Source organism: Bos mutus, chromosome 4 (genome assembly GCF_027580195.1).
Source record: "Bos mutus isolate GX-2022 chromosome 4, NWIPB_WYAK_1.1, whole genome shotgun sequence".
NCBI classification, from domain to species: Eukaryota; Metazoa; Chordata; class Mammalia; order Artiodactyla; family Bovidae; genus Bos; species Bos mutus.
The window spans coordinates 58498621-58524084 of NC_091620.1; the positions used below are offsets into that span (position 1 = coordinate 58498621).

Here is a 25464-nt window from a genome sequence, read left to right on the forward strand (position 1 = left end):
TAAAATCAGCTAAACCTTTTATACTCTGGTATGTTCCACTGAGATCAGATAAACCCTTGCAAGGGAGGAATAAAGCAAATACATGTTCAGAAAGGCCCTTTCCATCTTGTCTTTCATGTAACAAAACTTAAAGCACCTACTATGTGTCAGGCATTGCACAGTCCTGGAAACATGATGGTGAGTGAAAAAGACATGGTTCCTATCCTCAAGTGCTAGGAAAGAAACAAAGTGCTGTGTGAGAGCACAAAGAAGACCTTCAGATGGAGTGTGAGGAGGGACATTTCAACAGAAAGCTGAAGGAGGAGAAGTAGCTGACTGTGCAGAGAACTGGAAGGGTTCTAAGCCAAGTACCCAAAAACAAGGGTTCTGAGGCAGATGTAACCAGAAGCCTGCATATGCAGTCAACACCTCCTGCACCTTGGAGGTAGCCGTCTCCACTCCTTCCCAGGGAGAGCCCAGCCCTGCTCTGCTGAGCTTTCTGTTCCTCTTTGCACCCTCTGTTAGAACACTTGTCTCTTCGTCAGAGTTTGTTTACAACTCCCTTGTAGAATCACTATTTGCATCGTGACTGCCTGTCTCATTTATTGGAATACTGTCCTACATAATTCTCTCTCTATAAATATTTGCTGCCTAGGGAAAAAAAATCATTCTGTAGCAGCTACAGGACTATAGGCAAGTCTTTTGATCCTCCAGGTCTCAGTGGACTTACCTATAAAATTGAGGAGTCATATCTGTCCTGCAGATTTGTGATGGTTAAAAGAGATAGCTTACTCAATGTGCCTTGCAGTGGGGCTAGCACACAGTAAGTGCTCAAGAAATGTTTGTTGAGGCGTGGCTGCCTATGTGAATGACTGACCAAATGATTTAACTGGTAAGGAGAAAGTTGGGATCCTTGGGCAAGATTCTTAGAACTTAAGCTCTTCATAATATTTCCATTAAAACTAAAACCAAGAGATGTTTACTTTCTGATATTGAGAACTGGCTACTCTGAATGTGCTTCATAATCTCTGCCAAACACACATGTGCTGATGTGAAGAGTTGCAGGTCTGAAGTCTGAAGCCCCAGGTTAAGTTCAGGTTATTCTCACTAGATATGAAACTTAGGTCAAGACCTTAAGCCTCAACTCCACAATATGTTTAATAACTTTATCTATAAAATAGAGTTTGACCCTTTGATACTATCTAAAGTTGGAGACATCAGTACACACACACACACACACACACACACATACCCACACACACACAAATGGATGGATTCATAGGTTACATACATACATACTTTACTAAATTCTCCACCAGGAGGATCTAGAAGCAATGTCATTCCAGTAACAACTTGAATACCCAGCAACTAGATCTTGGTTTCTAAACACCATTTTCCAATAAAAGGAACCAAACCATCTTAGAAAATGGTGGATTTTAGGGTTGGGGCGTAAAAAATACAAGATGACAATAAAATACTCATCTGGCATTACCAGAAAGTAAGGAAGTTTGAAAAGGAAAGAGGAAAAAATGAAAGAAGGAAGAACAGCAAAGGAAAAAAAAAAAAAAAAAGAAAGAAAGAAAAGGCACTGTGTTGAAAAGGACACAGGGCAATATGAAAGAGATCCTAGTAGATCCTAGTGGCCAACACTGAAAAAATCTGACCAAGAAAATAAGTAACAGTAGTGGATTATAACTCAAGTATAAAATACTTATATACAAGTCCATATTGACATAAATGAATAACTGAATAAATAAATAGGAAAGAAGAGACACATCTTCGCAGAAGAATTTCAAATAATGTATGTAGATAGATACTCCCTTCTCCAGGAGGTAAGCTGGGAGCCCCCATTCTGTTAGATTTAGTGACTGAGTTATAATGAATAAAGAAAAGAAAAAGGTAAAGATAGCGACTTCCCAGTGAGGAAACCTGGCAAATGTCACCTTAGCCAACTGATCAAGGTTAATATCCCCCTGAATATAGTGTGGTATCATGTATCCCTGATAAAATGTGATGACAAGGGCACTTAGCCTCTGTGGTTTTCCTTCCAAAAACCTGTAAGTCTCTCTACTCAAAATAAAGACATCAGACAAATCCCAATTCGAGGGACATTATATGAATATACTTAATCAGTACTCTGAGAACTGTCAAAGTCATGAAAAACAAAGAAATAGTAAGAAGCTGTCACAGACTAGAGGAAACTAACGGAACACTAAATGCAACATGTGTCTTGGATTAGATCTTAGAACAGAAAAAAGGACATTAGCAAATTTAAAAAAAAGGCGAAAACCAAATCAAGTCTAAACTAGTAATGACTAATAATAGTCACGTGTGCATGTATACTCTGTCAGGTCCGATTCTCTGTGACTCTAATAGCCACCAGTTTCTCTGTACATGGGATTTCCCAGGCAAGGATACTGGAATGGATTGCCATTTCCTCCCTCAGCGGATCTTCCCAATCCAGGGATTGAACCCATGTCTCTTACGTCTCCTGCGTTGGCAAGCAAATTCTTTACCACTGAGACACCTGGTAAGAAATACTCATGTGACTATTGATTAAGGACTAGTACATGACAATTACAAGAATAATGTGGCTTCTTTAGTTTTGACTAAGTAATGTTAAAATGTTAACATTATGGGAAACTGAACTTGGGTCAAGGTGTACTCTCCATGGTATGGTATGATATTTTTACAACTTTTGGTAGATCTGAAAGTATTCCAAAATAAAAAGCTTATTAAAAATAGTTTGGGGGTGATTAGATGATAATGTATCTAAAAGCGTTTTGTGAGCTCACAGAGCTGAGCACATCGTTATGAATGGAAAGGTGCTGTCCATTGTAGGATAAAATTTAGTGATTAATAAATCTTAGAAAATGTCGAATTTCCTGCTCATCTATAATTTTTTCCTAAACTCTACTACCTTCCATTAAAAAGATGCCAGGTATTTTATTAATGCCAGATATTTTCTTAATAAACTTAATGTTTAAAAAATATAAATCCCTGAGATCAGCTTGTTTATTCCTCAATTGAAGAAGAATTTGTCCTGTGTCACTATGGACCGTAGCCCTCCAGGCTCCTCTGTCCATGGGATTCTCCAGGTAAGAATACTGGAGTGAGTTGCCAAGCCCTCCTCCAGGGGATCTTCCCGACCCAGGGACTGAACCCACACTCCTATGTCTCCTGCATTAGGGCTCCCCAGGTGGTGCTAGTGATAAAGAACCCACCTATCAATGCAGGAGATATAAGAGACACAGGTTCGATCCATGGGTTGGTAAGATCCCCTTGAGGAGAGTATGGCAATCCACTCCAGTATTCTTGCCAGGGACAGAGGAGCCTAGCAGGCTACAGTCCATAGAGTCACAAAGATTCAGACACAATTGAAGTGACTTAGCACGCATTGGTAGGCAGGTTCTTTACCAGTACTGCCACCTGGGAAGCCCATCGCTTTCTCATAAAAAGTGCTAATCTACTCTTTCCAAATCTACTTATGTCAGCTTCCTGATTGTTTGGATTCCAGGGAAGCACAGATTCCCTGTGCGTGCCCACAGGCCCACACACTCAGCACTGGAGAGTTATGGTGGTTTCCTGCAGAAACTGGATTTACTGTGGGAAAAGCTGTTGCAAAATCTAGACTGCTTTCCTAAGGCAGCAGATCTCTTTAGCAGTAGTTTAAATGGGCCAGAGGCCCCAGAGAAATAGGAGAATCCATCTCCACTAGCATACACCTTCTGAATATAATTCTCTTTTAATGTGGATCAGAGTGCTGTGAAGTAAGTCTTGAGCACACCTTAGAGGTGCTGGTAGATGCAGCCTGTCCCTCCAGCTCAGGGGTGGTGAAGAAAGGGATCTGTTCAAAGCCACAGGGTCTGCTTGGGGATCTCAGAGTTAGGGGACCAGGAGGGAACAGCATAAAACTGAGGAGGCTCCAGGCTGCACCCAGCCCAGTTGGAGCATGAGCGCATGCACTGTTGTTCTCTGACCCCAAAATGAGAAGAGGTTCAAATCAAAAGGGCACACATGGAGGAACCACATCTGGTTTTCAGTTGGCGAGCTGTGGTATCAGAATCACGCTTAGGCACATGCACACAGAGACACACAGCAGCAGTAGGCAGGGCCTTGCTTGGTGTGTGAACGAGAGGAGGGATGACATGAATAATCCCCCTAAAGTAGGTGACACAAAACCGTCTGGGTGGTCTTTACAACACAGCCTGCAGGTTTCCTTTTCCTCACCTCTCCCCTGCTCTCTTGTTTCTCCTTGTCTTGTCCTCGTCTCCCCTCCACTCCCCCTCTTCTCACTCCATCCTCCTGGTGCCCACTGTACACTGCAGACTGTTTCTTGCTTCAGTTAATTATGGATGGAATTGTCATTTTGGAGCACACGGTAGAAAAGGATATAAAGACGAGGCTGAAGGACTGGCAAGAAGTGGCTGAAATTTCAACTTCACTGCAGATGATGTAGGTTCAGGGGATCCCTACAAGCTGTTCTACCTTTCGCTTTTGGCCCCCCTAAAGTCAGATGTCCATTTTTCTACACTGTGGAGCTCCCCCTGCAGGCCCCTGAAGCAGAGAGATTTCTTCATCCCTCCACCCTGTAAAATGCATTTCACAGGGACAATGGCTTGTATCACACTACATTTTACCGGCATCTGAAACACACACAAAGCAAGACCTCAAGTGTGTAGAGTCCTGCTTGTGAGGAACTAGCTGGCCCAGGAGCAGTGGTTTGACTCAAAATACCAGTACCCCAGGAGAATCAATGGAGAATCAGAGCACAGTTGAAAGAACTTGGGCTTCAACGACAAACAGACTCAGGGCTGAAGCTTCTCATTGCCATTTACTAGCTATGAAACTGGGAAAAACTCATCTTCTAGTCTCCATTTCCTCATCTCTAAGATACATATACTCCCCCAAGAGCATTGCTAAATGAGATCACCCATGTACAGTGCAGTGCCTGGCACATTAACTCATGTATTAGGCATGTGCCTGACATGACGGAGGGGACAAAGATGGGCAAGATGCAGAACTGCTGCCTGATCTATTTACACTCGAACAAGGAAACCTATGTACATGTAACGTCTTCCTATCTCTGTGCCTCCCTTTCCTCGTCTGCAACATGTGGCCGACAACACCACCTACTTCATAAGGTTAATTATGTATGAAGCATTTAGAACAGCACCAGCACATGGCAGTACTCAAAAAGCATTTCATGCTGATGACTGAGAGGAGAGTGAACATTTTGTCGAGAGGATTAGGAGTTATTTCACAGAGAAAGTGGCAATGAGACGAGCTAGAAGGATGGGCTTGACGTTGATGGGTCATTCTGGGCAGAAGGGATTATTAAGGACAAAGGTGCAGGGAAGGTGGGAAGGTTGAGGCAACAAACAAATATTTCTTTGTTATGTACAAAGCATTGTCCTACACATTGGGTATACAGTGTAAAGAAGATAGAATCTGACCTCCTGGAGGTTATAGCCTAGTGGGAGAGACACAATCACACAAGTGTATCATTCAAAACAAAGCAACTTTAAAGAAAGAAAAAAGAGGAGCTCTGACAAGAGGAGTGTGTAAAAGGATCCAGGGTAGGCTTCCTCAAGCTTTAGGCAAAGGTATTGGGGTGGGGTGACAAGATCATATCTGTTTATAGAAAGACATTTCTGGCATCCATGTTCAAAATTTATTGGAAAGAGGGCAAGATTTGGTTGGACTAGATGGGACTATGTAGCAGGAGTAACATCAAAAGATGATTGTGTGACTACTTCATACAACGGTGCTGTTACTCATAATAACATGGATGAATCTCACAGACAAAAGAAGCCAGACACAAAGAAGAATATATCGTATTATTCTATTCACATGAAATTCAAGAGTAGATCTTCATATAAATAAACTACTCTGTGGTGGATTTCAGAGTAGTGGCTATCATGGGGGGTGTTATTGACTGGGAAAGTCATGAGGAAGTCTTCTAGGGGGATGGAAATTATACCTGTCTCTTTATTACTAATTCACACTTGCTTTGCAGGTGTAATTTGTGTGTCATGAGAATGAAAGGAAGGTCTGATATGTACCATTTAAAAAAATACATACTCAAAACATAAAATTAAGGGGGAAAAGTAAAATAAAATATTGTATATACAACAGTATCATAACTCTCAAAGAAATTAATATAATTTATTTAATACTAAAAGGAAAGCATTCAATATTTTAACATTGGTTATTTCTGGTGGTGGGATTTCAGTTAACTGCTGTAAAGAGACACCCCAAGGGGATTTTCAAGAAACACTGACATAAAGGCTAAGAGATCAACCAGCCTCTCTGAATGAAGGACAGGGACATGAATCTCAGTTCCGGTCCTTCCCAGGGGAGTGAGTTTCAAGTTCCATAACCTTTCTAACTATCAGTTTCCTCAGTCTTAGAAAAGGGGTCATCCAAGTGTGCCTCCATGCTAGGGGTATTTGGGAGATTAAAGAGGATGAAGAATAAGCACAGTGAGTGCTCAGTAAATACCTGTTATTGCTATTAAATGAAATCGTGGAGGCAGATGACTGTCCACACTGCACCAACTGCTCCTCTTTTCTGGGTCATCTGTAAAGCTGGAAGTTGGCAATGTGGATTTGAGGAGGAAACTGATCATTTCTGAGATGAAATCCTCTAACTTCCTCTTACCCAGAAAGGATGGTCAAAATGTTCCCAAACTGGGAATTGAAAAGGGGGTGGTGATGGGAGGACAAGGAAATGCTATTTTGAGTATAAATTCTACAGAGTATAAAAATAAAGAATGTCATTTTAAATGGGATAAAGTTGAACATTTTGTGACTATGTATAGCTCTGAGTGTGAAAATATATGCTATGCTATGCTAAGTCACTTCAGTCGTGTCCGACTCTGTGTGACCCCATAGACGGCAGCCCACCTGGCTCCCCCGTCCCTGGGATTCTCCAGGCAAGAATACTGGAGTGGGTTGCCATTTCCTTCTCCAATGCATGAAAGTGAAAAGTGAAAGTGAAGTCACTCAGTCGTGTCCGACTCTTAGCGACTCCATGGATTGCAGTCTACCAGGCTCCTCCATCCATGGGATTTTCCAAGCAAGAGTACTGGAGTGGGGTGCCATTGCCTTCTCCCGTGAAAATATATAAAATGATGTTATTTAAGGAAACCATGAAAACCCATATCACTTGCCTTTGTACATAGAGACGTTTCTTCTGTAAAATGATGTTATTTAAGGAAATCATGAAAACCCATATCACTTGCCTTTGTACATAGAGACGTTTCTTCTGTACATTATCAAATAGCAAATATTATAATATCATATTTGCATGCTATTTGAATACATGGAAAAATTTTAATTAAAATTAACAAACTCTTCCAGATACCAGTGGAGCCAACAGCTTCTCAGGTAGAATTAAGGGAAATTTAACTAGCAGTTTAAGTCAACCATCAAGTTAGCATGAAATGCACATGTACCCCAAATATTTACATCTCTATCTCTCTGCTCAAGGAACAGGCTTATGATATTTAATATTTGTTGTTCAGTCACTCAGTTGTGTCCGACTCTTTGTGACCGCATGGACTGCAGCACACCAGGCTCCCTGTTCTTCACTATCTTCCGGAGTTTCCTCAAACTCATGTCCATTGAGTCAATGATGCCATCCAACCATCTCATCCCCTGTCACCCTCTTCTCCTCATGCTGTCAATCTTTTCCAGCATCAGGGTCTTTTCCAGTGAATCACATCAGGTGGCCAATGTATTGGAGCTTCAGCCTCAGCATCAGTCCTTTAAATGAATATTCAGGGTTGATTTCCTTTAGGTTTGACTGGTTTGATCTCCTTGCAGTCCAGGGGACTTTCAAGAGCCTTCTCCAGCACCACAGCTTAAAAGCATCAATTCTTTGGTGCTCAGCTTTCTTTATGGTCCAACTCTCACATCCGTACATGACTACTGGAAAAACCATAGCTTTGACTAGATAGACATTTGTTGGCAAAGTAATGGCTCTGCTTTTTAATATGCTGTCTAGGTTAATCATAGTTTTTCTTCCAAGGAGCAAACATCTCTTAATTTCATGGCTGTAGTCACTGTCCACAGTAATTTTGGAACCCAGGAAAATAAAGTCTTGTCACTGTTTCCATTTTTTCCCCATCTATATGCTATGAAGTGATGGGACTGGATGCCATGATCTTCATTTTTTGAATGGTGAGTTTTAAGCCAACTTTTTCACTCTCCTCTTTCACCTTCATCAAGAGGCTCTTTAGTTCCTCTTTACTTTCTGCCATAAAGGTGGTTTCATTGGCATATCTGAGGTTATTGATATTTCTCCCGTCAATCTTGATTCCAGCGTGTGCTTCATCCAGCCCAGCATTTCTCATGATGTGCTCTGCGTATGAGTTAAATAAAAGGGTGACAACATACAGCCTTGATGTATTCTTGACGTACTTGACCTACTTCCCAATTTTGAACCAGTCCATTGTTCCATATCTGGTTTTGTTTATTCTTGACCTACATACAGGTTTCTCAGGAGGGTGGTAAGTTGATCTGGTATTCCCATCTTCTCAAGAATTTTCCACAGTTTGTGGTGATCCACACAGTCAAAAACTTTAGCGTAGTCAATGAAGCAGAAGTAGATGTTTACTGGAATTCTCTTGCTTTTTCTATGATCCAAGGGATGTTGGCAATTTGATCTTTGATTCCTCTGCCTTTTCTAAATCCAACTTGTACACCTGGAAGTTCTTGATTCACGTATTGTTGAAGCCTAGCTTAAAGATATTGAGCATTACCTTGCTAGCTTGTGAAACAAGTGCAATTATGCAGTAGTTTGAACATTCTTTGGCATTGCCCTTCTTTCAGATTGGAATGAAAACTGACCTTTTCCAGTCCTGTGGCCACTGCTGAGTTTTCCAAATTTGCTGAGATATTGAGTGCAGCACTTTAATAACAGCATCATCTTTTAGGATCATGATATTTAATATTGCCAGTCAGCAAAACCATGCCAAGACCAAAAGTGTGTTAAACTGGCCTTTTTTCAATAAAAATAAAAAGGAAATGACAAGTAATCAGAAGCCTGTTATGTTATACACAGAAAGACTACAATTATGGGAAAGGGGGCATAAAATTTTGTTTTATTTTATTTTCATAGGAAGTTTCTGAAAATCATTATTTGATACCCAACCAGATCTAATCTTATATTTCATTCACAGCATGGGTAAGGCTTCCCAGGTGGCTCTAGTGGTAAAGAGTCTGCCTGCCAGGACAAGAGATGCAGGAGACGCAGGTCTGATCTCTGGGTCAGGAAGATCCACTGGAGTAGGAAATGGCAACCCACTCTAGTAATTTTTGCCTGGAAAACTCCATGGAGAGTGGAGCCTCATGGGCTACAGTTCATGGAATTGCAAAGAGTCAGATATGACTAAGCACACAGCATTAGCAGGAAATTGTGTCAACACTTGCCTTTCTCTGTCTGCATTCCAAAAAAAAATTGTCCAACATGATAAAATGCACACAGGGTATTCTGAACAGCTATCTCTGAATAATAATAATATTGGTAATAATTATATTAGCTACCATTTTATTAATACTTATTTACACAGCTGGTATTGCACTAAGCATTTTATATGTATTAATTTACCTACTTTCCCCAACAAATGTAGTAGGGAGGTATTTCAGGTATTTGATTAGGCCCACATTAGTGAGAACAATAAAACTTAGACTAGGGGAACCAAATGCCTGAGTTTTCCCAGGATGTGGGATTTCCATTGCTGATACCAGAAAAGTCGTAGGCAAAATACATGAGTTGGTCACTCTATAAAAGTAACTTGCTTGAATTTTAAGGGGTAGAGAGGGATTTAACCTCTCCTCACCTTGGCTGGCCAGATTTCCTATGTACTGCCTGCCCAAGTCTAGATTACAGTCCAAAATAAACAGCAAAGACATTCTTTGGCAGCATGGGGGAGGCATTTAAGTTGAACTTTGGGAATATTATTTTGGGTGATGTAATGGAAAATGTCGTTTTGCAGGTCCCTGTCCCAAACCACGGAGCCAGTGAAGCTGAACCTCCCTTTACAACATGTCCAAAGGGCTTGCATGGCATTGTGATCTGACGTTCGGAATGAAAAACCACTCACCTTGGGAAGGGGATAGAGGTGACACAAGGGTTGGCCGGGATCCTGTTTACAAAACTCCAGGGTATGACACACCACATCAGCATTCATATCTGCTCTGAATCTGGAGGGAAATAGGGTAAAACAAAGGCTATTTAAAAGCTCTCAGGCATTAGAAAGCAGAAGTAATTTCAAAAGAAGGTAAATCCCCGGAATGGATTCTGGCATGGCCTTTGAGTCCAGTCCTGTGTAGCTGCTGGATCAGAACAATTTCCTGCCACTTGCATTCTACTTTCACATTAAGGTCCTGGGCGCAGGGAGAGACGGGCTAACAGCACTGAGCTGTAAGCCAGCCTCTTGCATGGGCACTGGGATGCTTTTCTGGAAAAGCCATAAATAAAATTGAGATAGGAGAAATGGACAGGAGTGTAACAATATTTTAAAGTTTGCTGAGCCTTATAGCAAAAAATATCTTTATGATATGGCCTTAAACAACCGAAATCATTTTCTTAGGTGTAATCAAAGCATCTCTTTTCCTTTTAAAGTAAATTTATTTTTTTACCTTTGACTTTTTCCCCTGGGGATGATGTAAGGATAGTGTTCTTCAAGCATTTGGGTTTATGTTTAGATTTGAAGGGGCTAAAACAAAGCCTCCATATTCAGTTTCTACCTGCCACTCCCAACACGCTTCTTAAACCAAGAAAATGAATACAAAAGAATTAAATGATACCATAAAAAAGAATGAAATAATGCCATTTGCTGCAATATGGATGGACCTGAAGATTATCATAAGTGAAGTAAGTCAAAGACAAATATTATATATTACTTATATGTAGAATATAAAAAATAGCTCAAATGAACTTATATACAAAATAGAAATAGACTCATAGATATAGAAAACAGACTTAAGGTTACCAAAGGGGAAGATGGGAGGGATAAATTAGGAATATGGGATTAACAGATGCAGACTAACATACGAAATAGATAAACAACAAGGTTTTACTGTGTAGCACAGGGAACTATATTTAATATCTTGCAATAAACTATAATGGAAAATAAAATAAAGAAATATATGCATAATCAAATCACTTTGTTGTACCCTTGAAACTTAGACAATATTATAAATCAACTATACTTCAATAAAAAAGAAAAAAAAATTGAAGGTCACTAGTATGTGAAAACATACTGGAGAAGGAAATGGCTACCCACTCCAGTGTTCTTGCCTGGAGAATCCCAGGGACGGGGGAGCCTGGTGGGCTGCCGTTTATGGGGTAGCACAGAGTCGGACATGACTGAAGCGACTTAGCAGCTTAGCAGTAGCAGTATGTGAAAACATAGGCTAAGATCGCGGCTTCCAAATTTCATTCCAGCTGAATGAGACTAACAACGTGACTGGCAAGATGGCTTTTCAGCCTTTTGTGAGCACCTGAGTTAAGAGGGCAAAGCGAGATCATCATGAATCATCCACTTGGCCCCAGGGTTTCCGCATGGGAGGTGGAGGGGAAGGTAACCAACTTAAAGGTGGCTAAGCAGTGGGACAAGCTATTTGTGACACACAAGGTCCATTACCAAAGTAATATCTACCCAGGGTCAGTAAATCAGGAGAGGGTGACTGTTTTCACACATCTGTTCTCGATTTAATGGTTCATTTATTTAACTGATGACTGCTGTCTTTGTGGGAATCTGGTATTTAGTGGACTCAGAAGGGTGATAAATAGGGCTCTGCTTAATTTTTTTTTTTTTTAACCTAAGGCCAATATCCCATCTGTGGCAATTCAGAACCACAAGAGCCAACTCATCATATGGTGTCCACCTATTCTGTTTCCCCTGCAAATAGAGCACAATTTCAAGTAAGTGAACTTGAATATGAGAGTGAAGATGGGGGCCCCTCATTCAGACTGGTGTTCTCTAACTGAAAAATAGGAGAGGGAGGCTGGGCATGTGGTATCCCTCCCAAATCCTCTAAGACCAGAGTTTTATCATCAGAAAGACTGAATGTGAGAAGCACTCCTTTGGACAAGAATAGAAAATGCTGAGCCTCATATGTCCAGACAAGTGTATCACGATAAGGATGTGCAAGCTGCAAAGAAGTGGCAAAGTAGCATGTGTGCTCTTGACCAACCTCAGGACAAAAGGCCTAGGCTACACATACTTTGTGAAATCCTTAGGAAATCTCCAAATTTCCTACCAGGGGCTTCCCTGGTGGCTCAGCTGGTAAAGAATCCACCTGCAATTCAGGACACCCTGGTTTGATTCCTGGGTCAGGAAGATCCACTGGAGAAGGGACAGGCTATGCACTCTAGTATTCTTGGGCTTCCCTGGTGGCTCAGGTGGTAAAGCATCTGCCTGCTATGTGGGAGACCTGGGTTCAATCCCTGGGTTGGGAAGATCCCCTGGAGAAGGGAAAGGCTACCCGCTCCAGTATTCTGGCCTGGAGAATTCCATGGGGTTGTAAAGAGTTGGACATGACTGAGCAACTTTCACTTTCACTTAGGAAATCTCTAAACCTGTAATAACTATTCCCACTCAACATTGCTTTCTCTTTTCCAGAGCAGCAAATAAGACCAAAATGGTCACATTTCAATTTATATCCTTTTATGACCTTTACAGGAGTGAGTCTTGTGGGCAGGAAACTTCAACACATTTGACAGAGCTAATTAACAAATTTAATTAGGATCATGGTAGAATGAAGTCAATGCTGATGATCGTTCATCATCATCATAACTCAGAAGAAGGGAGCAAGGTCAGGGTTAAGTTTGGACAGACAGGTAGAGTGATAGCCTATGGCAGAGAGCAAGGACAGGGCCTTTCACACATGAAAGCTCTCAAATTTAAACCTTTGACATCACTTCCAAAGGAGGATTTATGCATTAATATATAGTCGCAGAGACACACTCATAGCATTGAAAAAAGATCTTCCTCATATGACTTAACACTTTTATCCCACTTCTGGACTACGCTCTTCAGAGTGTACTATGAATTTAATCATTTATAGAAATCTTGTAGTTATCTTTTTCCTTATTTACTCTTATTGAATTATAGCTGATTTACAATGTTAATTCCTGTTATATAGCAAAGCAATTTTCTTGTATCTATATATCTATATATATAGATCGGAGAAGGCAATGGCACCCCACTCCAGTACTCTTGCCTGGAAAATCCCATGGACTGAGGAGCCCGGTAGGCTGCAGTCCATGGGGTCGCTCAGGGTCGGACAGGACTGAGCGACTTCACTTTCACTTTTCACCTTCATGCATTGGAGAAGGAAATGGCAACTCAGTCCAGTATTCTTGCCTGGAGAATCCCAGGGACAGGGGAGCCTGGTGGGCTGCTGTCTATGGGGTCGCACAGAGTCGGACACGACTGAAGCGACTTAGCAGTAGCAATAGCAGTATATATATATATATATATATATATATATATATATATACACACATGGTTTTTTTATTATTCTTTTCCATTATGGTTTATCCTAGGATTTTTTTTTTAATTGGAGGATAATTGCTTTATAATGGTATGTTAGTTTCTGCTGTACAACAATGTGAATCAGCTGTTAAGTATACATATATCACCTCCCTCTTGAGCTTCCCTCCCACCCCTTTGCCATTGTCCTGTGAATGGCTCAGTTGTAATACTTTATATTTTTGTCCTTTAAAAATACATTAATTACACTTAAGGTGTATCAAAATTGTTATAAACTCTGTTTTGCATTTTTCTTCTAAATATGTTAGTAGTTTAGGCCTCTCCTGATCTCTGAGAACTCTTAAGTTGGAATATAGGAATTTATGATTGAGAGCATAGATACTATGAAGCAAGGGAGATGAGCAGAAGACCAGCATCAGGTTTGGTTGGCAATATTTGGCACAGTGGATGTCAGAACAAGGAGGACTGGGCCCCTGGTTGCTGGCTGGGCCAGGCTGCTCCTGGAAGTAGCCCCACCCTGTCTGACCTGGGTTCTTGGGGGAATGAATGCCTGAATGCTAAGTGCCCCACTTCCTAACAATATCTTGTGGTTTGCCAGTGGGTAGAAAATGTAATTGCTGAATAATTAGCCCATGAATCACTGAGAATTGACTGGTGTGAAATAATGAGGAGAGATGCCCTCTGGGTTAGGAAACACATTTAATATTGGAAGCCTGAAATTTAGGTAAAACTAAATTATAAGATTGTCATGTTCAGGGTCTACATCAACCCAGAACTTCATGTGATTGATTAAAACAAGCTGTAAGAAGAGGCCACCATAGGAAGAGAAATTTCTATCAGCAAACAACTAATATGGGTCCTGAAAAATTACTCACAAACAAAACTAACAGTGGATGGAACCGCAAAGAGGGATTGTTTATTACATCTATCTTTCTTCATAGTGGCTTATCCCATGCTAGTGAGAATTAGCCATCGTATAACTTTGAGTCATCTCAAAGAAAGAACTTTCCTCCTTTCCCTATCACCTACTCTTTCAATGGCTTGCTGGGCCCATTCTTTCTCAACCCTCTGTGTCCATTTGTAGTTATTTGAGGTGGTGACTGTCTCTTGTACAGTCCACACCTATAGTACTGGTGCAAAGTCTGTCCTCCCTTTGATCCCATGCTTACCTGGCTCTTGCACTCAGCACCCTCCAGCCAGCTATAGAATAACAATGGATGTCCCAGTGAAGCCAGGCCACTTCCCTATTACTCCCAGCACACTTGGTAGCTAATCTCTGATATCCCTTTTAGATATCTGTGGGTACTGCCCTTTGTTGGCCTCTGTGACTCTCCAGTCCCCTAATCCAGGTCCAAGAAAACCTCTCTGGCCAAGCTGATGTTTCCCCAGCGCACCTGGCTCAGACTAGGTGTGTAAACAGATTCACTATAGGCTATTTTTTTTTCTTTTTTTATATGTTCAAGTAATTTTCTTTGAAGCAGTCTAGTCAGAGTTCATCTGTGGTGATAATTTTGTTTTTAAAAAGAATTAATCAATTTAACGAATGTTTATCGAAGACTTTCTATGCTTAAGTATTGCCCCAAGCCCTGCTGTTACAGGCTTCCCTGGTGGCTCAGATGGTAAAGCATCTGTCTGCAATGCAGGAGACCTGGGTTCGATCCCTGGGTCAGGAAGATCCCCTGGAGAAGGAAATGGCAACCCACTCCAGTACTCTTGCCTGGAAAATCCCATGGACATAGAAGCCTGGTAGGCTACAGTCCATGGGGTTGCAAAGAGTCAGACATGACTGAATGACTTCTCTTTCTGGTGATACAAAGATCCCTCCTTCCTCCTTTTTTCCTTCCTTCTGTATATTCAGTATTTTGCTTAAGTATTAATATTTTGCTTAGATTAAAAAATGTAGTCTTAGTTCTCAGAAGTATTTCAATCTCATTAGCAACTTAGAAAAGTAAATGGAGAATTACATTACAAACAGATGTGAAAAGCACACAGGAGTTTGCATAGGAAAGGAAGAATTTGTGTGAGTGTGTGTGTGTGTGTGTGTGTTGGAGGTATCTATCTTAGCCTGGGGAGAGTCAGGGAAACTTCCAGAGGAAGTGACCCTGGAACTAAGATCTAAAGAAGTAGGAGATGAGGGAACATTTCACGCAAAAGTCCTGAAGCAAAAACCTTCTGGTGTGTGTGGAAAATTACAACTGTTTTGGAGCATGGTATGCTATAGAAGAGCCAGGAATGAGTCTGAACATGTTCTCAGAGATAAGGTCATAAACAGCTTTGTGCAGGGGGCTAAGGAATCCTGTAAAGTGTGTAAAAAACTTTATGTTGGAGATTGCCGTAGTTAGTTTTGCATTAAGAAGCTATTTGACCAGCTAGAATGTGGATTATGGACTTGCAGGGCAATGGGGGATCCAGCAGGCCTGGGGTCCTGTTAGGAGGCAGTGGCAGTAATAGAGAGATGAGCTAAGAAGATGGGAATCCCTGCCTTCTAAACACTCCCAGTCCAGGGTCCATGAAAAATCACTGACCACAGTAGAGTGAGATTAACATAAATAGAGGCAGGGGCACAGCACGATGGAGCACTGATTGTCCCTCTGGTCTGTATTGTTTTAAGTTTCTTTTGTCTTTAGAAATCTTTAACTGCAGGCTACCCTGCTGTGGGGGTAGTTTCTCTGAGCCACTCTGCTCTGAGGCTAAGGGCATATAAAACAGGAACCATGTAAGAACGTTCACAGCAGCACTTTCTTCACAAAAGAGAAAATCAGAAAACAAGCCAAATACCCATCAATGGGAGAGTGAGGGAATAGATTCTTGTAGAGACACAATGGGATATTCTATGTACTCAGAGTGCATGAACTACAGCAATGCCGCGAATCTATGGATGAATCTTAGACATACAATTTTAAGTGGTAGGTCCCCAAAGATTATGAATGATGTGATAATCTCTTTATAAAGAAATAACTAAAATTTTAAAATATGCTTTAAAGGAATATAGAAAATAATCATAATAGGTTTTAATAATTACTTATATATTATTTTATGACTATAATGTATTATATTAATAAAAATATACATATATATATATAACTATACAAAAGGAAAACAAGAGAATGATAAGCATGGACTTTATTACTTGGGTGGAGAAAATCATGAGAATAAAGACACGAGACCCTGTGGTTAGGGTAAGTTATTGTCAAGGTCCAGACTTTGCTTTGGGTGGTAGGTTTGGGGGCTAATGACATTATTCAGAATAACTAGGTAAATAACTGGATAAGAAATGCAAGAAAGCCAAGTTTGGATTCTTGATGAGAAAGAGCCAAGGACAGGAATATGATGTGTCTGATTCAGTGTCCTGAGCTCAAAAAAGAAAAAAAGGTAGAAGAAAGGAAGCAGACAGAAAATGACAATGGCGTGCATATAGGATCCTAAGGGGCAGGGGTTGGAGAAGAGGAGAAGGCCAGGCAGCCAGCAAGTGGGAGGCAAGAAGAGAAGAACCTGAGAAGCATACGGCCTGAGAATCCAGGAGGGACTGGAGGGAAAGCCCAAGAGAAGGGGGCAGACATCCAGTCCCAGCCACTAGGATCTCCCCATTTATTGGCATTATTGGTCAAAATTCTTCCAAACGGCCCTTGGAGAGAAACTGAGCCAAGTTGCCACACAGTAATTTGAAGAGAGCCTTTGCCTAGGATGACGATCTGAGTCAGGTTTGAATTTTCTACTATTAACAAGAACCAGATAGGACTTATGTCGTGTACAGTAAGTACATCCGGCTGGAAATGGAGCCAGCCATCTCCCAGTTTTCTCCCCACCTCCCACCATGTCCCAGCAACTGAATCAGATGAATGTATTAGTATACTCACAGTTTTGTGATGTCTGGTCCAAATATATGTACCACTAAATAGCAAGTGGTCTTCAAGAACAGTTTTTCTAAGAAAGATAAAGCAGGGGAAATAGATTATTATGATGAATTTAACACATGAGTCAATAATGATCTTTACTAGGAACTGAAGCTGAGTGCTTAATTTATCATTAATTCGAGTGATTAATTATAAGGATTTGGCAGAAATGTTACAGTTATTATATCCATGAAAATATCATTTCCAGCTCTGGTTTATGTAAATGCTACTTTGCTTACTATACATGCTAAAGAAGGCTAGTTTTTGATAAAAATACAGTTAAATTCTGGAGTCTCATTTTCTTTTGTGTAGCAGGGAACGTCTGAATGGTAGTGAGGATCTCATCTGTTAATGATAGAAACAGGATTTGCTGGAAAGTAAATAATCTGAAGTATTGCTTTGTTGAAAATATTCTTCTCTGGTATTCATTTGGGGGGAAAAAAGACTTGACTTTGACTATTTAGCTTTTGCTGTTGGTATCCCAGAGATAAAAAGATACTAACAGTCACAGGTGTCTCTGTATTGCCACCTACACCAGAGAGAACACACACATAGACACACACAAACCCATTACCTAAACAATCCCCTTCCTCCTGCCTCCCCTGTTATGACAGTACAGGAAGGCTTTGTGCATCAATCTGTTTGCACAATGAAACCTGTTAACTCTCTGGCCCTGTTTCTCTGCTTTGTCAGCCATTGTGGAACCCTGGTCATTCCAAGGAGGACTTTAGCAAGGTTAGGATAGATGGACTGTCCAGGAACAGATGGGAAACTCTCCCTGGGAATTTTTCTTGTCCTGTTTACCTCAAACTGGGCTGCCAGTTATTTGGGGAGTAGGGTAGTGGAATAACAAGATAAATATGGGAACTCTCTCTAGTACTCTTGAAAGAGAAAGTGTTCATCACTTATGCATGTTCCACTCTTTGTGACAGCATGGACTGTAGCCCACCAGGCTCCTCTGTCTTATGGAATTCTCCAAGCAAGAGTACTGGAGTGGGAGTACTAGTAAGAGAGCCAATACTCTTGAAAAGTGAAAGTCACTCAATTGTGTCTGACTCCTTATGACCCCATTGACTGTAGCCTGCCAGGCTCCTCTGTCCATGGAATTTTCCAGGCAAGAATACTGGAGTGGGTAGCCTATCCATTCTCCAGGGCATCTTCCCAACCCAGGAATTGAACCGGAGTCTCCTGCATTGCAGGCAGATTCTTAATGGTAAATAACCATAAGGGAGGCACAATGTAAATACTACTTTCATATTAAAATAGTTTCATGGGACTTTTTTTTTCGTGATAAAGCACAAGACTTCAAATTCATTATGCTTTTTAAATAGGAACTTAAAACCTATCGCACATTACTATGGACCTTACAAAAATAAAAAGAATGATAAGGAAATACTATGACATCTTCATGGCAGCAAATTAGATAATTTAGAAGAAATGGACAAATTCCTAGAAAGACAGACTGCTGAAACTGACTTAAGAATAAATAGACAATCTTAATAGAGATATAACAAGAGATTTAACTAGTAATCAAAAATGTCCCATAAAGGAAAGCCCAGGGCCAGACAGCTTCACTGGTGAATTGTACCAAACATTTTCAAAACGTGTCTGACTAGATATTCTCCAAAGAAGTTACACAAATAGCTAATAAGCACATGAAAAGATGGTCAACATCATTAGCTGTTAGAGGAAAATGTTAAAAACCACAATGAGATGCCACTTCACACCCACTATGATATGCTAGAATAAAAATAAAGATAAGCACAAGAAATGATGAGGCCATGAAGAAATTAGAATCTTCATATTCTGCTGGCAGGAATATAAAATGGTACAGCCACTTTGGTAAACAGTCTGACAGATCCTCAAAAGGTTAAGTATAGGGTTACTATGTGTGCCAACAAGCCCACTGCTGGCATATACCCAAAAGAATACAAACATTTCCACACAAAAACTTACACATGAATGTTCATAGTGGAATTATCTTTATATAAAATCAAATAAGTGGAAACAATTCAAATCCAAACGTCCATTAATGACTGAATGGATGAAAAAAATAGTCTATCTACGCATAACAAAATGGTATCCAGCTATAAAGAGTAATGACTTTCTGATACATGGTACAACATGGATGAACATTAATTATGCTAAATGAAAGAAACATGCTTCTGTGGTTGCATTTATATGAGATGACCACAATAGGCAAATTCATAGAGACAGAAAGTCAACTTGTGGTTGCTTAGGGCTGGAAGGAATGGATGGTTAGGAGTGGGCAACTGAGGTGGGTGGAGGTCCTTGTTGATATAATGAAAATATTCTTAAATATATGGTGGTGATGGACATACAACTCCGTTCAGCTGGTAAAGAATCTGCCTGCACTGCATGAGGCCCCGTTTCCATTCCTGGGTCAGGAAGATCCCCTGGAAAAGGGATAGGCTACCCACTCCAGTATTCTTGGGCTTTCCTGGTGGCTCAGATGGTAAAGAATGCACCTGTGGTGCAGGAGACATGTGTTCAATCCTTAGGTTGGGAAGATCCCCTGGAGAAGAGAATGGCTATCCACTCCAGTATTCTTGCCTGGAAAATTCCATGGACAGAGGAGCCTGGTGGGCTACAGTTCATGGGGTTGCAAAGAGTCAGACACAACTGAGTGACTTAATTATTAATTGAAGTATACACTTTAAATGCATGTATAATTGAACTAAATCTCAACACTACTGCTATAAAATAAAAACAGCACCCCCTTGGGTGTTCCTTTTTAGGGGTCCTAAGGAACTTTGATGCTCCAGAACTCAGAGACTTGGGTTTCAGCACTGGGTAACTGGCTTTGACCTTGGTCAGGTTGATTTCCCTTCTGGGTTTCAGTTTCCTCATCTGAAAAATGTAGGAGTAGGATTCAGTCCCCTTCACTATGTTGTCTTGGAAGTTGGAGGATTATATAACTGACATTCAAACTTACACAGACTTGTAACGCACTTTGGAATGAGTTTCCAGTGTTGTTCGTGAGAACTAGTTTAGCCAAGAGCAGAGCAATTTAAAAATGGACACCAGGTGTTCTTTGATACACTTGCAGTGTTGTCTGAAAGGCAGGGAACAATTTTTTTTCTTTCTGGTAAAATAAGAGATGCTTCCGTGTGCATGTGTGTGTATGTGTGTATTTTTTCTAGAATCTTGTTTTGCTCAAGTTGAAGTAAGTGGCAACATTTCCTAATCTCTGTGCAGGGCCAACAATCAGTTTCCTCAAATTTCGTGATGGTTAAGAATGACAGGCTACTGCAGAAATGGCTAATGTGGGACACGAGCTGGGTTTCTGAGAGCTAAACTCTAGATAGACCTAGAAGACGACAGAGCAGAGATAGGCAAAGTCTCTAGAAAAAGCCTGATCGGGCCCAGTCAGCCATAATTAGGTGATAACCTGTTATTGCTACAACTGAACAAAAGATTGACACCAACATAGTGCTAGTAACCTATCTGATGTAAAAAGTCTACAGTTAAATTGTGCTTGCGACCAGGAAGTTACAAGAGCATTTAATTTCTACAGAATGAAAAGGACTTGAAACAGCATAGGGATAAAAAGGTATGGCCAATTCCAAAGGCAAAGGAAGGTTAAAAAAGAAACAATTGCACAGTCATCATATGTTAAGTGTATCCATATATATGGGTGTAAATAAAACCTAGAACATTTCAGGTAGTAAGTCACCTTTAGGTTTACCATCATTTCTTTTCTCATAAGAGACTTTTGAGGGAGTGGTTTTTTCACCCTCATTCTATGAGAAGAAACTTTGAGAATTGAAGGCTTCCTCAAGGGTAGAATGGTTCAGTAAGAGATTAAAATCTTTTATTCCAAAAGCCCAAGTTATTTGTAGTATGCATTTCAATGTACTTAGGACATTTTTTGATGCCTCATCTACCTCGGGTATGGCAGGTGTATACCAACTTACTAATTAGAAATTTAAAACACAATGAGTTGACCACCAAGATAGTTCTGTGGCTGTGTGTTCTAAGGGTGCATGTAGATTTTCAGAGCCTACAGAATGCGAAGAGAGTTGCCTTTCTCATTTTAAGTTGACATCAGTTTTTAACTATCATACTCCACGGAGATAAGATTTCTGCACAGGTGACCCAAGAAAGTGAAGTTCTAGCAAGACACTGAGGGCATAGGAGTCTGCTGACCCCTGGTGAGAATGATTCTATTAATCATTTTTCCATTAACAATTCTGAGATTCTTCCAAGGTGTTTACTAATGAGAGCCAGAGGCAAAAGCAGTGGGTGAAACTGAAGGTCAGAAATATTTTGCACAATTCGAAAAAACTGTCTTCCCAGGCACAGGAAAGGCCAACATGATTTACTGAGTGATTATTCTCCAGAATGTTTCTGCATGCTTTTTTCTGCTAAGGTTATGTTTTATAAACTTATTTAGCTTTGGAGGTAAAAGCAGTATTACTTAAAAGTAATTTTAAAAATCCTAACTGTTGCTGTGCATAATTTGACTTCCCCTCTCTCCCATTCTCCTAGCTCTCCAGAGAGAAGGCAACATTGGGTGTACTCAGGCAGTGCGGATGTTTTCATATTTCATAAACAAAGCAGTCCTAGGATGTCTTCTAGAAGGAGAAATCTTCAGCCAACGATCAGACTGCCACTGTTGCCCTACACAATTCGCATGACTGTTCTATATGTTCTTCCGCCTCCACAAAATGGAAACAGTAACGTCCACTCTGCCTTCCTGTCTGTCAGGTCAAAGAGCCTTTAATCTGAACTGAGTGCTTTATTTCCACCCAGACATAAATGTTAATTAACAAAATGAAAATACCCCCAAGTAGGCTTATGAATTCTTTGAAAATCTCCTCTAATTGAAAGGTAGCCCACTACTGAAAACAGAAATACCTCCTTTGCTTCCCTTTGGTGATGTGCCAGCTACTATTTTACTGGAATCTGACTTTCAGCCTCTCATTTTACCTGAACAAAAATTTTTTGTTAAGAGTCAGAAGGAGCCAAGATGGAACCTTGAATACCAGCAATCTTGGTTAATGCATTTTTATGTTTTGCTGGTACATTAGAACAGGATCATCTGAGAAACAGGATTTTTACTCACGCTTTCACCTTTGAACAACAAAACTTTGCCTAAAAAGAGAAAATCAAACTCGAGGCACAAATGGTGATATCTATCAGTGTGGTCTGCTACACAGAAATGAAAACTAGTCAAAACAAGTCTTAATGATAATTATGACTATTTATTTTTTTTCCTTGTAAAATGATAATAACATTTTCTTCTTCTTCCTCTAATTCAGAGATCTGAGAATAAAAAGTAAGGTTTATAATAGGTGCTGAATGTCCAATAATAAAGGGATGGATAAATAAAATAAGGGACATTTATATGGTGAAGGACTGTAGAATAACTTAGAGGCTCGACCTAAGTCTATGTATATCTTGACATGTATAGATCCAAAAACATACTGTTGACTGAAAACCAGAAGTTGCAGAGTGGTATATGCAGTAACTATTGATGTAAAAATGAGATCCCCACAAGGGAGGATTCTGAGGCAGCAGAGTTTTCGTATTTCACTGAATCTCAATTAAAAATAATAATAATAATAATAAAGCTTCTGAATAGGAAAACCAAAACACTATGAACATTAGTTACAGCAAAACTAGATATCTCCATGAGCCCCCAAATACAATTAAGGCAACAAGAAATCACTCACAACTGTGAGACTTGGGGGTTATCAAGTGTGGGAGAAAGTAAAGGGATGCAAGGGGTAAATAGATGAATCGCCAAAACAGCCTGGGTATTGATGACAAAGTATGGTGGGCCAGTAAGAATATCAGCTGAAAGTGGGAAAGGCGGGGATGAGGTTTAGCCCACTTCTGTTGGACATGAGTACAAAAGACTCAGGGTTAGAAGGACAAAGGCATTTGAGTGGTGAGGCATCCCCGAATTCTAGAAACTCATCTACCAGAGCTCCCTTCCAGGATAAGACTCACACTGAGGAGAAATTAGCTGGATAGAAGCAAAACAAAGAGAAAATCCAGATAAAAGTGGGCAGGAAGATAGAATCAGAAAATCTCAAAATGCAAGCAGCCATGTGTTTATTTTTTAACACCAACAAAAACAACAGAGGAAGGAATTCTGTGCATTTGGAGAGGCTGCCCTGAACCACTTCTCTTTCTAAGAGTTTTGGAAAAATAATTTCACATAAAAATAAGCAACAGAAATGTATCTAGGTCAACTCCCATACAAAGTTATTATAAGAAGAAAAAAAAGAATAAGGAACAGAATCACATCCTTGCAGATAGCAAAAGCATGCCAGAAAATCGTGCCAAAAAAAAAAAGGATTAAAACATAACAGTATTTTAAAATGAGTGAGAAGTATTAATAAAATGATACAAGACATGAAAGAACAACAGAAATCAGAACTGAAAAAACTCAGAAATGGAATAAAAGAATTCAGGAAAGAACACAAAATTATAAAAGAAATGACATCCATATTAGAATGAATGTGAGAATAAAGGCATACAATAGCTCACATTGTAAAAGAAATAGAAGATGAAAAAGAGGAAAACTTTCAAGATAAAAAAAGAAATGAAGTGATGAAGAAGTATTCATCATATATTAATGTATGTATATGGAGTCTAGGAAGATAGTACTAATGAACCTATCTGCAGAGCAGCAGTGGAGGCGCAGACATAGAGAAAGACTTGTGACACAGGCGGAAAGGAGAGGGTGGGATGAATAGAGAGAGTACTGAAATATGCACATTACTGTGTGTGAAATAGGTAGCTGGTAGGAATCTGCTGTATGACACAGGGAGCTCAAACCCGGTGTTCTGATTACCTAGAGGGGTGAGATGGGGTGGAAGGTTCAAGAAGGAGGGGACATACGTATGCCCATGGCTGGTTCATGTTGATGTATGGCAGAAACCAACACAATATTGTAAAGCAATTATCCTCCAATTAAAAATAAATAAATTTCTCAGCCTAAAGCCATCTTTTCAGAAACCTCCATGCCATGAGAATGAAGTGGAGGAAGAAGTGAACACACAAGCTGAAGCACAAAAGAAGAAAGATGAGGCAGAGGTCCAAGGAAACCCGTATAGCCATGGAAACCACAGAAGCAGAAATAAGGGAAGTTAGAGGCCAGTGACGCTGGTACAAATTGTTGGATGGCATGCCTACTATCTAGAACTTGTCTCAGTGGATCTGGAACATCCATAGCTATTCTGATCACCTTGACCACCTTTGAGAGACCCACCTTGCTTATATCAAAGGGGTCCCTTTAGGTCCATTGCCCTGGACCTGTGATTTTTGGACTAGTTATCTTCTCAATTGTGGCTGAATGTAACATGTATACGATAAATCATCTCTTTTGCTGTCTTAGCTGAAGAAAAGAAATTGTTAAATTATTCATTCAAGAGATAGGCAAAATCATTAATACAGGCAAAGAAGATTTAAAATATGGATACTGTAAATCCCCGAAGAAGAAAACCAAATCAAGAAAACTGAGCAAATACTACAAAGTTTGTGAGATTTAAAAAAAATGTATTTGAAGCCACAGATTGAGAGAGCATACCGTGTGCTTGAGGACATCAACATACAACAACTGACACCAAGATATAGTCTAGTTAAATGACTAAATTTTATAAAAATGAGAAAAAATCATTCGAACTAGGCAAAAACAGTAAATAACTTATAAGAAAAGGAAAATTAGATTATGATTAAACTTTTAATAACATACTTATGACACTTGCTGTTACTGCTGCTAAGTCACTTCAGTCGTGCCCGACTCTGTGCAACCCCATAGACGGCAGCCCACCAGGCTCCCGCATCCCTGGGATTCTCCAGGCAAGAACACTGGAGTGGGTTGCTATTTCCTTCTCCAATGCATGAAAGTGAAAAGTGAAAGTGAAGTCGCTCAGTCGTATCCGACTCTAGGCGACCCCATGGACTGCAGCCCACCAGGCTCCTCTGTCCATGGGATTTCCCAGGCAAGAGTACTGGAGTGGGGTGCCATTGCCTTCTCCGATTTACGACACTTAGGGAAAGAAATTACATGCCAAGGAGTTTTATATCTGGAAAAACACTGACTTT

At 40.3% G+C, this 25464-nt stretch overlaps 1 protein-coding gene across 1 annotated transcript in view; it reads right to left on the minus strand.

Annotated features, from left to right (window-relative positions):
* AOAH (acyloxyacyl hydrolase) overlaps window positions 1-25464 on the minus strand; it is a 185864-nt gene that overhangs the window by 137773 nt on the left and 22627 nt on the right. The window contains exons 3-4 of the mRNA XM_005889098.2: window positions 17347-17413; window positions 10091-10190 (exon numbers count right to left, since the gene is read on the minus strand). Coding sequence (XP_005889160.1) covers window positions 10091-10190; window positions 17347-17413 — 167 coding nt within the window. The remainder of the gene's footprint in view (window positions 1-10090; window positions 10191-17346; window positions 17414-25464) is intronic.